The sequence below is a fragment of the Telmatherina bonti genome, assembly GCF_933228915.1.
Source record: "Telmatherina bonti genome assembly, chromosome: 19".
In the NCBI taxonomy this organism is placed as follows: domain Eukaryota; kingdom Metazoa; phylum Chordata; class Actinopteri; order Atheriniformes; family Telmatherinidae; genus Telmatherina; species Telmatherina bonti.
Window position 1 is genome coordinate 5,142,123 of NC_136617.1, and position 12,571 is coordinate 5,154,693.

General features: G+C 51.8%; 1 protein-coding gene across 1 annotated transcript in view; it reads right to left on the bottom strand.

The window, feature by feature from the left end:
* hivep1 (HIVEP zinc finger 1) overlaps positions 1 to 3,476 on the bottom strand; it is a 92,674-nt gene extending 89,198 nt beyond the window's left edge. The window contains exons 1-2 of the mRNA XM_079258598.1: positions 3,242 to 3,476; positions 2,238 to 2,347 (exon numbers count right to left, since the gene is read on the bottom strand). Coding sequence (XP_079114724.1) covers positions 2,238 to 2,277 — 40 coding nt within the window. The 5' untranslated portion in view covers positions 2,278 to 2,347; positions 3,242 to 3,476. The remainder of the gene's footprint in view (positions 1 to 2,237; positions 2,348 to 3,241) is intronic.
* Positions 3,477 to 12,571: the final 9,095 nt, after the last annotated feature.

The following is a 12,571-nucleotide window of genomic DNA, read 5'->3' on the forward strand; positions in this document are numbered from 1 at the left end:
TATTTCTGCTGTAAACATGTTTATTCCTGCTGTAAACATGTTTATTCCTGCTGTAAACATGTTTATTCCTGCTGTAAACATGTTTATTTCTGCTGTAAACATGTTTATTCCTGCTGTAAACATGTTTATTCCTGCTGTAAACATGTTTATTTCTGCTGTAAACATGTTTATTTCTGCTGTGAAGTTGGTCTTTTTAACATGGGAGTCTATGGGGATTTGCTGTTTTGGTGCCCCTAGTGGATGAAGGGGGAACTGCAGCTTCTGGCCACCAGATGTTGCCGTTTGGTTTTGAGCTTTCGAATAAGATACAAATTCTAAACAACTGAGGTTTTCCTCGCGGCTCAGAGAACACATTAAAGGTGAAGTGCGTGTTCAGGAGACACCAGATCTCCGGCTCTGGGAAGATGGTGGAACCAGCTCCTCTTCATGTCGAAATGAAACCAAAGCTGTCGGAACGTTTGATCCCGACTGCATCACAGCGTGTCCACCTGCTGTAACAAACCAACCGAACGTGTCTCTGTGGGTCGAAGCCAACATGTAGAAGCTGACAAAACGACCTCCAAACCGACCCAGAGTCCATAAACCAGAACCTTTCCCTGAAGGTTCCTGATCCGACTGCAGAGAAAAGCTGAATCCATCGGGACAACATGGACCCGCCTCAGATCCTGCACACGCTCAGAAGCGTCCGCACACACCTGCTGCTGCAGAGCGACATCAAGCCACGACCGGACCTCAGCAGCGCCACAACCGGACCTCAGCAGCGCCACGACCGGACCTCAGCAGCGCCACGACCGGACCTCAGCAGCGCCACGACCGGACCTCAGCAGCGCCACAACCGGACCTCAGCAGCGCCACGACCGGACCTCAGCAGCGCCACAACCGGACCTCAGCAGCGCCACAACCGGACCTCAGCAGCGCCACGACCGGACCTCAGCACCGGACCTCAGCAGCGCCACGACCGGACCTCAGCAGCGCCACGACCGGACCTCAGCAGCGCCACGACCGGACCTCAGCAGCGCCAGCACCGGACCTCAGCAGCGCCACGACCGGACCTCAGCAGCGCCAGCACCGGACCTCAGCAGCGCCACAACCGGACCTCAGCAGCGCCACAACCGGACCTCAGCACCGGACCTCAGCAGCGCCACGACCGGACCTCAGCAGCGCCACAACCGGACCTCAGCAGCGCCACAACCGGACCTCAGCAGCGCCAGCACCGGACCTCAGCAGCGCCACAACCGGACCTCAGCAGCGCCACAACCGGACCTCAGCACCGGACCTCAGCAGCGCCACGACCGGACCTCAGCAGCGCCACGACCGGACCTCAGCAGCGCCACGACCGGACCTCAGCAGCGCCAGCACCGGACCTCAGCAGCGCCACAACCGGACCTCAGCACCGGACCTCAGCAGCGCCAGCACCGGACCTCAGCAGCGCCACAACCGGACCTCAGCACCGGACCTCAGCAGCGCCAGCACCGGACCTCAGCAGCGCCAGCACCGGACCTCAGCACCGGACCTCAGCAGCGCCAGCACCGGACCTCAGCAGCGCCACGACCGGACCTCAGCAGCGCCACGACCGGACCTCAGCAGCGCCACGACCGGACCTCAGCAGCGCCACGACCGGACCTCAGCAGCGCCACAACCGGACCTCAGCAGCGCCACGACCGGACCTCAGCAGCGCCACGACCGGACCTCAGCAGCGCCACGACCGGACCTCAGCAGCGCCACAACCGGACCTCAGCAGCGCCACAACCGGACCTCAGCAGCGCCACAACCGGACCTCAGCACCGGACCTCAGCAGCGCCACGACCGGACCTCAGCAGCGCCACGACCGGACCTCAGCAGCGCCACGACCGGACCTCAGCAGCGCCAGCACCGGACCTCAGCAGCGCCACAACCGGACCTCAGCACCGGACCTCAGCAGCGCCAGCACCGGACCTCAGCAGCGCCACAACCGGACCTCAGCACCGGACCTCAGCAGCGCCAGCACCGGACCTCAGCAGCGCCACAACCGGACCTCAGCACCGGACCTCAGCAGCGCCAGCACCGGACCTCAGCAGCGCCAGCACCGGACCTCAGCACCGGACCTCAGCAGCGCCAGCACCGGACCTCAGCAGCGCCACAACCGGACCTCAGCAGCACCACAACCGGACCTCAGCACCGGACCTCAGCAGCGCCACAACCGGACCTCAGCACCGGACCTCAGCAGCGGACCTCAGCAGCGCCAGCACCGGACCCACCTTTCAGGTTCTTGGGGTTGTTCTGCTTGGTGCGCGGCATCTTCTTCCTCGGTTCACAGGTGCATCCTGGGAATGTTGAACCCGGCCGCTGAGCCTCCGTCTGCAAACATCTGCAGGAGAGAAGACACACGGTGATGCCTGGGACCCGGTACGACCCGGTACGACCCACCAGGACCCGGTTCTGTGTAACCAGCTATAAAAACCTCATGCCTGCATCTAACCCTGCAGCTGATCGATGCCTGAAGTTAGAAGCAGCAGAATGATGGTGTGTGTGTGTGTGTGTGTGTGAGTGTGTGTGTGTGTGTGAGTGTGTGTGTGTGTGAGCTTTCACTCTGACTTCTCTGACGACCAGAAGCCTAAAATAAGCAGCATGCAGAGAGGAGGCGGTGGAGCGACAGAGACCTGATGAGCAGAAAGAACCGCAGAGGAAAGATCTGCAGAGAGACAGGAGGTCTCATCTGCACCTCCTGATGAGGAGGAGGAGGAGGAGGAGGAGGATGGAGATCTTCCTCAGCCTTTGTCCCAGCCTTACATAACTCCTACAGCTGGAAGCTCCACATGTGGCGCAGCTGGAGGATGACATCATCTCACGGTGCGTCTTTCTGCAGCAGGTCGCGTGCAAGTGGCGCACACACTCACCTGCAGCCTCCTGTCCCAGTGCGCGCTCCCCCCTGTCAGCGCGTGCGCGTGCTGGAGGAAACACCCCGCCACGGTGGAGAGGAAGAAGGAGAGGACGCCGCGTCCTGATCAGGTGAAGGAGAGCTTCCACACCTGAGGAGGCTCCGCGTGGGTTATGTAACTCCGGGGGGGGGCGACATGCACAGGATCTGAGCGCGCGCGTGGGAATGGCGTGTTGTGTGCCTGTTGCAACACGTGAACGCCCTGGAAGAGGGCGGAGTCAGGGAAAACCCCTCACCGTCCAACGGGACGCTTCCCGGCCGCCAGACCGCCGCCGCGCACGCGCTTGTTGCTGCTTCACGCTCAGAAAACGCGCACGAGCTTACCTGAAGTTGAGCAGAGCTGCGCGCGACCCTCCTCCAGACAAACAACAAGCAGGCTGCGCAAACACCGCCCGCCGACCGGCTGACCCAGAGTCCCCGGCAGGATGGAACCGGACCTCCGAACCGCTTCGGTTTCAGGCGGGCACGCGCTCGCACGGCGCGGGGTTTGCTACGCACAGGTGCGGCTGGAGCTCGTGCAACGGCGGGAGCGCACCTCAGCTGACGGAGGCTCCGTTTCTACTTCTGCTTCTATCTGACTTTCTATTGCAGGAAACGGACAGGCCCTCTGACGTAAGCGGGGGTCCCGTCTCCGCCTCCCCGACGCGGGGTCTCCCTGCCGGTCCGAGGGGGACGCTGACAGCCGCGCGCCACCGCCTCCCGGCACCGACGCCGAGTCTCACCCCCCACCCCCCCCCCCTCACCCCCCCGCTGCGCGTGCTCGGGTGAACGGCTCCTACTCTCGCGATAACAGCCGCAGGTCGTATCGCTCCGCGGAAACCCCCCTGCCGGACCCCCTTTCCTGACTGACGGTTTTCCCGGAGGTTCCTTGTTGTTAGGTCACGTTGTAACCCTCCGCCACGACCGACCGGGCTTCCCCTGCCGCAGGGACTCACAGCGGGTCCGTGGTCCGGGGCGGTGGCCGCGGGGTCGGGGGGGGGGGGGGGGGGGGGGGGGGACTGTGGCCCCCACCGGGGCCAAACTCCCCGGAAACGGCTCCCAGCGGAGGATTACTTCATGACGGGAGGTGTTTACACCAGGACCTGAAAAGCTTCACTTTGTTTTATAATCACAAAATTATATCTGCTTTAGATGTTTAATCACCAATGTTCACAATCACATATTCAAACACACTTTAATAAACATTTAGTTCACCTGAAAATATATTCAGTCATGAAATAGTGCCCAAGGTTCCCAAGTTTTATTGGAATTGTTTAAGCCAGAGATGTTTATCAAAATTAGGACAACTTTATTTACAGCTAGAGGAAACAGGCAACAGAAACTACCTAAAAACTAAAGAAATATTTATAAAAAAAAAAAGTGTCTACAGCAAAAGACACCACAAAATATAAAATGGCAATGACAAAAATTCAAAATAAATTAAAAATAGTTTCTAATAAATAAACAGAGTCAGCCATCAGAGGCATTTAAAGGCGTGATTGGAAGAAATAAATAAATTTAAATATGCTTCTACTGAGAAACAATTCAGCTTCTGAGTCAGGTGGATCCTCTGATAGCCGACTGCTTCAAATAATATTTATTATTTATCTTTTTATTTATCACAAAACATTTTTTCTTTTTGTCTATTACCTCAACGTCTAACATCGTACAGGTTATAAACATACGTATCTACCATGACCTTAAATGTTTCTGTGACTCAAATTAATCATCGAATTACAAAATGTAAACATTTAGTAACCACAAGAGATTAACTAATGAAACAAAAAGGCTTCTAACAAAGAAAAGACCACCAGTCGCAGCTGATAATCTACATTTCTGACCATTTTCTTACTCGCTTGATTTTCAATTTTTTACTCAAGTGTTTATCGAGATACTAGTTTCCTTCCACCTCCGACACATGAGGCAGGAAAACAAAAAGCTCCGAATCAGTGAGCAATGCTAGCTATCAGCTAAAAGCTAACATTACAAATGAAGCTAATTACAAGTTTAAAAAAGGTTTCATTACATTAAATGTGTCCTTCAGTTTCATCCTCAAAGACGAGTTTTAATCTTTCCTTTGTGTAATGTGGTGTAAAAAAAAAAAAAAAAGGTTTTTTTTTAATGCTAGCAAGCTAATTACACCAGTTAGCCAGAAAATTCCAAAACGTATAAACAAACAACGATAACATTTATTTTGCATGCTTTAGTTTCACTGTGAACATTCCTGGATTAGAAAACAGAATTGCTTCTCAATTTATTTATTTTGTTTTATTTTTATTTTCAGCTGTATGCTAACGAAGATGCTACAGCTAGCTCTAACCAAGAGCATGTTGGTAGCATGTTCTCATGAATCTCTTACATGAGCCATTTATCAGATAGTTTTAACTTTTACTTTTTACATTCTTAGTTTGTTTTCCCCCTTTAGGGAATAATGGCAGCTAGTCTGGATAATTCCCTGTTCGGCCTGTGTTTCTGAACCACTTCTTCCTGCTTCCGCTGGAAGATGCTCGGTGCATTTTGGAGGCTGTGGGGGAAATGTTCAGGACGAAAAGGTGCATTTCAACCAACAGCATCAGAAAACAATGCAGCACTGTTAATGAGGAGATAAAACTTTATTTTAACCCGGGCTCTGCTGCATTTCCACTGAGGTCGAACAAGTTAATCCACCCAAGGAGTTCTGTGTGAAATGTAAACAAAAACCACAATTTCCAGATGTCATCGGGTCATATTTCATCCCATAACAAGATAAACTGACATGTTATCTTTTCATGAGCTGATTGTAAATCGGATGGCAGCAGCACACGTGTAAAAAGTAGTTCCAGGGTGATGTCTGGCATCGTAAGCATCCCCTCTTCTTCTATCAACCATCTGAACGTGTGGGAAGTGAGAAGAACAGTTGTTGGAGTTGCAGGAGAGGAACGTTGTCTCATTCTGGTCTGATGCTGGATTCCAGCAGCTTTTTAAACACTATGCAAACATGAGCTGCCATTTATTGAGTAGAACTGGGGAGGAAAGGGGATTAGCCCAGAATTCAGACCTGGACTCGCTGCTCTGAGGACATGTAGAATCCGTGTGTGGAGCAGGTGCTCCATCAGATGAGTTAAACCGTTTCAGTGCCTTCAGTGTCTCCTGAGGAATGTAGATCACCAGCATCCAGCCTTGTCCCATGCATAGACTTTTTTCTAATTCTCTGATCCCGTTCTGATGCCATTAGATAACATAAGATAAACTTTATTTATATCGTGCTTTTCATAGACACAAGGTCACAAAGTGCTTCACAACAATAAAAACACAGAAAACCTACAACGTGTGGCAAAAAAAAAGAAAAACACTGTTAAACGCTGTAGATGGTGGTGGGTTACCAAAGACTTTCCAACAGTATTTAGATCCAGTTTGTCTCAGATTGGTGGTGAAGCTCTAAAAGACTGAAATGCTCCTTATCAACCAAATTCCAGTTAAACTGGTCACATTACAGACCCGTTCCCAGTTAAACTGGTAATGTCACTGACAGGTTCCCAGTTAAACCGGTCACATTACCGACCCGTTCCCAGTTAAACCGGTCCTATTGCCGGTTTGTTTCCAGTTAAAACGGTCTAGTTACTGGCCCATTTCCAGTTAAACAAGTCCTGTATCTGACTTGTTCCCAGTTAAACCAGTGAAAGTTCCATCCTGGCAGGGTGTTTGTTTGGATTGACCTGATGACATCCTGGTTTTATTGTAGTTTAACTGGAATCAGTTTGTAGTTTTTTGGAGGTTTAATGGGTTTGATGGGAGTCTAAAATGCCTTTCAGCTAAAATGGTTAGCTGTTAGCACGTCTGACAGCAGCTAGGCGACGGGTCAACTCTCGAAGCGGGGCTGTTGCCGTGGATACGAGGCGACCACCGAACCTGCGGTGGAAGTAGGTCGTTTACGGTGACCTTTGTTCGTTCTGTCAACTCAGTTTCCACCTCAGGGTAAGAAACCGTCACGCTGCCTGGAGGGAAATTTAGCTCCGCTACCCTGAAACAGCCTCACAGCCCTCTCAGAAAGCCTTCTGGAGCAACGTGATGTGGAGATGCTGCAACATTCTGATTAGTAGAATGTAAATGTGTGTGTGTTGATGGGAGCACTGGGAGAGCCGCTGGTGATCATTTCATCCCCGATGCGAGTTATTCCAGTTATGATGCTGTATCCCATGAAGGCAGAAATGTCTGACATGAAGGAAATGCAGTGAAACCACGACGACGTGTTTGTTCTTTAACTCTGCGAAGTCTCAGAGAAACAGAAAGTTTGCTGCAGCGAGGCAAATCTCACCATTAAGAAGTGAATGTGTGACAGCCGCCCACCAGCATATCACAGGCTTGCTGCAGACAGCAGAGTGGGACTCCTGGCTCAGCGGAGCGTTATGACTCACCTCTTTCAACTGCACCAACTTAAAATGGCACATTTGAATAGAGGAACTTTTCTTCTGCAACAACAGGAAGGAGACGCGAACACTGGAGCAGAAGTCGCCTGCTGACAGCTTCATGTAGATGTTAGCAGATCATACTCCAAGCATCAGTTAATGATATCGCCGCCACATGTCCGTAATAAAACTCTCTTCCTGCATCTGCCTGCGATGGGAAACCAGTTAAATCCAGGAAAAAAGTTCAATATCACGACTTTTCTTCTAAACAAAACTCTGACATTAAAGAATGACTTGCATTACGCTGTGACGACAGCGAGATTAAAAACATGGAAGTCGATTTGGTCCTTTTGGTCACAAAGGTCATAAAAAGGTCATTTTGAAGAAGATGAGAGTTAATGTTTAGATGCCACAGATATCATCTCATTTGCATTTTTTAGTCCTGAAACAATCACAACGTTTCCATGGAGACGTGATGTTTCCATGGAGACGTGATGTTTCCATGCAGACGTGACGTTTCCATGCAGACGTGACGTTTCCATGCAGACGTGACGTTTCCATGGAGACGTGACTTTTCCATGGTGATGTGATGTTTCCACGCAGAAGTGATGTTTCCATGGAAACATGACGTTTCATCACTGAGGCTCTTCCTGAGGATACATTTGATTGAACTCCTACAGATTTAATTTCCTTCTAAACTGGTCAGGATGTTCAGGAGACACGTGATGAAAAGTTCTTGTAACCTTTCTCAGAGGGGTCTGTAGAGGGGGCGGAGCCTCGGAGTTTGATCTCTCACCAGGAAAAACCAAACTGATATCACTCCGCCATGAAACAAGATATGTTAGTTTGACAGGTGTGATGCCCGTCCCATCCTCTGCACATCTACCTGTCAATAACTGCTTTATGAATTAGATACGCCCCCTGACAACAGGAAGTGACTCGTGGCTAATGGTCCGGGTTAAACGTTTCCATATAAAACGTTTCCTTTGCGTATTTAAAATAAAGCGACTTACACAGCGGAAATACACTGAACTCCATGCAGGGAAACCCAAACAGGAGCCGGGACGAGGTGGCGGACATGTCTGGACACAGGTCTTCATCCCGATGAACCCAGCAGCAGCGTTACATGCTAACCGTCGGGTTAGCATGTAACCTCCGCGTCTTCGACCAGGTTTTACTTCATCAGAACAAATTAATTAAAAACATGCAGCTGCATGAATACGACACGCAGGTCCGCCATGTTGCTTTCCGCAGGTTCAGCAGCATCTTAGAGCAAGATGACGTGAAAGACGTTGCCCAACGTTCTGGTTTACACGGAACCCGTTTACACTGGAGGCCGTTGGCAGGTTTACCCACCCAGAACTTCCGTTACCGTGGAAACCGGGCCTAAACGACCTGAAGCTGCAGGGAACTCGACGCCAGAAGAGATGCAGTTTGTTTGCCTCTCATGTTTCTCCAGCATCACATTTTACTTTGATCAGGTTTGGTTCAGGAAACTGGTTTACAGGTTGTTCTTCATTCCTGTGGAACTTCAGCGTTTCGGAACCAATCGGACCGGGAGCACGCCGAAGCTGCGGCTGCATGCGGACGACGGAACCAATCGGACCGGGAGCACGCCGAAGCTGCGGCTGCATGCAGACGACGGAACCAATCGGACCGGGAGCACGCCGAAGCTGCGGCTGCATGCGGACGACGGAACCAATCGGACCGGGAGCACGCCGAAGCTGCGGCTGCATGCGGACGACGGAACCAATCGGACCGGGAGCACGCCGAAGCTGCGGCTGCATGCGGACGACGGAACCAATCGGACCGGGAGCACGCCGAAGCTGCGGCTGCATGCGGACGACGGAACCAATCGGACCGGGAGCACGCCGAAGCTGCGGCTGCATGCGGACGACGGAACCAATCGGACCGGGAGCACGCCGAAGCTGCGGCTGCATGCGGACGACGGAACCAATCGGACCGGGAGCACGCCGAAGCTGCGGCTGCATGCGGACGACGGAACCAATCGGACCGGGAGCACGCCGAAGCTGCGGCTGCATGCGGCTCTGATATAAAATAGATATTTATCATCCTTCCGAAGAAAGAACCTCGACATTCATGAGGGAGTGCGTGCGCGTCCCATTTCTGTTGGCGCCCAGCGAGGCGTGAGGATAAAGACTGATGCATCTGAAGTATTTATGTGTCCCCCCCCCCTCCTGCTGCAGACACGCCGCCTGTCTAAACGCCAGCGGGTCGTGGTTGCTCTGCTGTCCTGTGGAGATAAGCAGGCATTCTGCACGCATCAGACCGGACACGTCTCCACCTTCCCGCCCAGCTCGGGGGGATGGAAGGGTTGTCATGGCGACGGTGTGTATCTGCCGAGACAGGAGCTGCTTTAAACTGAGCCTCCAATAAAACGCCTGTTTCCGTGTTCTGCAGCCGGTGATGGACGGCCCGGTGTTTACACCGGATGATGTTACATAACGGAAGTTATGTTGCCGTGGCAACGCCAAGGGACCCCACCCTTCAGACACTCACTCCGCTCAGGCAGCCGGCGTCCTGCAGCCTCACGCCACAACGACCAACACGCCACTGGTTTACGGCGTTCCACATGGCGAGGAGAAAACGCTGGACTAGGGACCGGTTCCACAGGGACCAGTTCCGCGGGGATCGGTTCCACAGGGACCAGTTCCGCGGGGATCGGTTCCACAGGGACCAGTTCCACGGGGATCGGTTCCAAAGGGATTGGTTCCAAAGGGATCGGTTCCACAGGGACCGGTTCCAAAGGGATCGGTTCCACAGGGATCGGTTCCGCGGGGATCGGTTCCAAAGGGATCGGTTCCACAGGGACCAGTTCCGCGGGGATCGGTTCCAAAGGGATCGGTTCCACAGGGACCAGTTCCGCGGGGATCGATTCCAAAGGGATTGGTTCCAAAGGGATCGGTTCCACAGGGACCAGTTCTGCGGGGACCGGTTCCACAGGGATCGGTTCCACAGGGACCGGTTCCAAAGGGATCGGTTCCGTTCTACAGGGCGGACTGCAGGTCTGGGAGGCCACTAGACCGGCTTCATGAAGGTTTCTGGACCAGAACCACAGGATCCGACAGTTAAATCCACCTTTCAGGCCCAGTTTATGCCCTGATCAATAAGATTTGAAGTCCTAATATTCCCCAATCTGTTACCATGGTTACGCTGATCCAGATCTACCAAGACCAGGAACCGGACCCTAGAACTCCAATCCTCCCCGAGATCAGGAACCTGAATCCTAGAACTCCAGTCCTCACTGAGACCAGGAACCTGAATCCTAGAACTCCAGTCCTCACCGAGATCAGGAACCTGAATCCTAGAACTCCAGTCCTCACCGAGACCAGGACCCTGAATCCTAGAACTCTAGTCCTCACCGAGACCAGGAACCAGGATCCTAGAACTACAGTCCTCACCTAGACCAGGACCCTGAATCCTAGAACTCCAGTCCTCACTGAGACCACGAACCGGATCCTAGAACTCCAGTCCTCACTGAGACCAGGAACCTGAATCCTAGAACTCCAGTCCTCACCGCGACCAGGAACCTGAATCCTAGAACTCCAGTCCTCACCGCGACCAGGAACCTGAATCCTAGAACTCCAGTCCTCACCGCGACCAGGAACCTGATCCTAGAACTCCAGTCCTCACCGCGATCAGGAACCTGATCCTAGAACTCCAGTCCTCAGATCAGAACTATGACTTTGATTCCTGCTCTTAGTTTATGAAACAGCGTGTGGTTTATTATCGAAGTGTCTAAAATCGGTCCTCGAGGCCCGCTGTCCTGCAGGGGTTCCATGTATCCCTGCTCCAACACACCTGGCTCCCCTACATGGACCCAACAGCCGATGAGGTTCTGCACATGTTCTGATTAGCTTCAGTCAGGTGTGTTAGAGCAGTAATACATGGAAAACCTGCAGGATTGTGACCCTGGAGGACCGGAGCTGGACACCCTTGGTTTAGGACCAGAATGTTTGAAGGATCTTCTGGGTTGTTCTGAACTAACCAGATCCTTCAGTTCGTCAGGTCCGGTCTACTTCCTGTCCCAGATCCAGAACTAAACCTGGAGACAGAAACGTCCAGAAACCTGCAGGCCTGAGTGACGGACATCCGGCTTTGCTTCAGGTTTCTGACCGAAGCTGGACTCCAGCCTTTTCTGAGTGTGGAAGCAGAAGGTTGACGCCAAACAACAAAACCACAATGAGGAAAAAAACGCTTCTCGGAAAATGCAGCTGAGGGGAAACTTTGTTCCCTCCCTGCACTCAGAGTCCTGGTAAATGAGCCTTTAGCAAAACTTTCCCATTTTTTCCCTGTTCCCTTGTGACCTACTAACAGTCCAGAGTTTCCACTCAGCTGCAGAAACCAACCTGCCGCCAAGGAAGTGACATTTCCACAGTCCTCCAGAAGAGGATCTGGGATGGAACCAGAGTCCTGTCTATTACCAAAGGGGAGAAGCCTGGTGTTGTGTCAACATTTCCAGTTACGTCAGCAGCGAAGGGAAAAGTCCCACCTGATGGGAAGCTAGGCTGCGATAATGATGGAGAGTTGCTCATATTCGCTGCAGTTTGACAGAAACGATTCCCTTTAAATGGAGCAGAGTGGAAACATCCAGAAAGTTCACAGGATTACTGAAAGCTCTGAACTAAAGAGCTTAAAAAAAAAACAAAAAAACAGCAGAGACGCTTCCAAACGTCATTGTATTTTAGATACGATCAAAGCATTAAACTTCACGTTACTTTCATTTGTTTTTAGTGAAACATGAAAATATTCCCGCTAAAATGAAGGACGATTTTCCAAACCGGTTAGCAGCTAACCAGAAGACTTATTTACGTCATCCAACCACCACTCTTCTGTTTTTCTCAGTTTAAACTTCTCTCCTGGTCTAGTTTCACCATGTTCGGGTTGGAGCTTGTTAACGACGCGGCCGCTCGATGGATGACCCGCAACAAGGCAAACCAATCAATCAATCAATCACCTGGTTATAAACTGAATGCAAACACAAACTGCGTGAGTCGCTGTGTGTCAACGCAGGAAAGTGCAACAACACTTATCAGAATCTGCCACAAAGGGGCGCCTTACAGGTTACTGACAGCAGCAGAGGTTCGCAATTCCTGCAGCCGACAAAATGTAAAACTTTGCAATTAAAGTTAGCTTTTTATTTTGTCATTAGCTAGCCTACCTGCTGCAGGTAGCTAACGACAAAATAAACATCTAACTTTGTCAGCTACCTGCAGCAGGTAGGCTAGCAAACGACAAAATAAAGGGCTAACTTTGTTAGCTTCCTGCA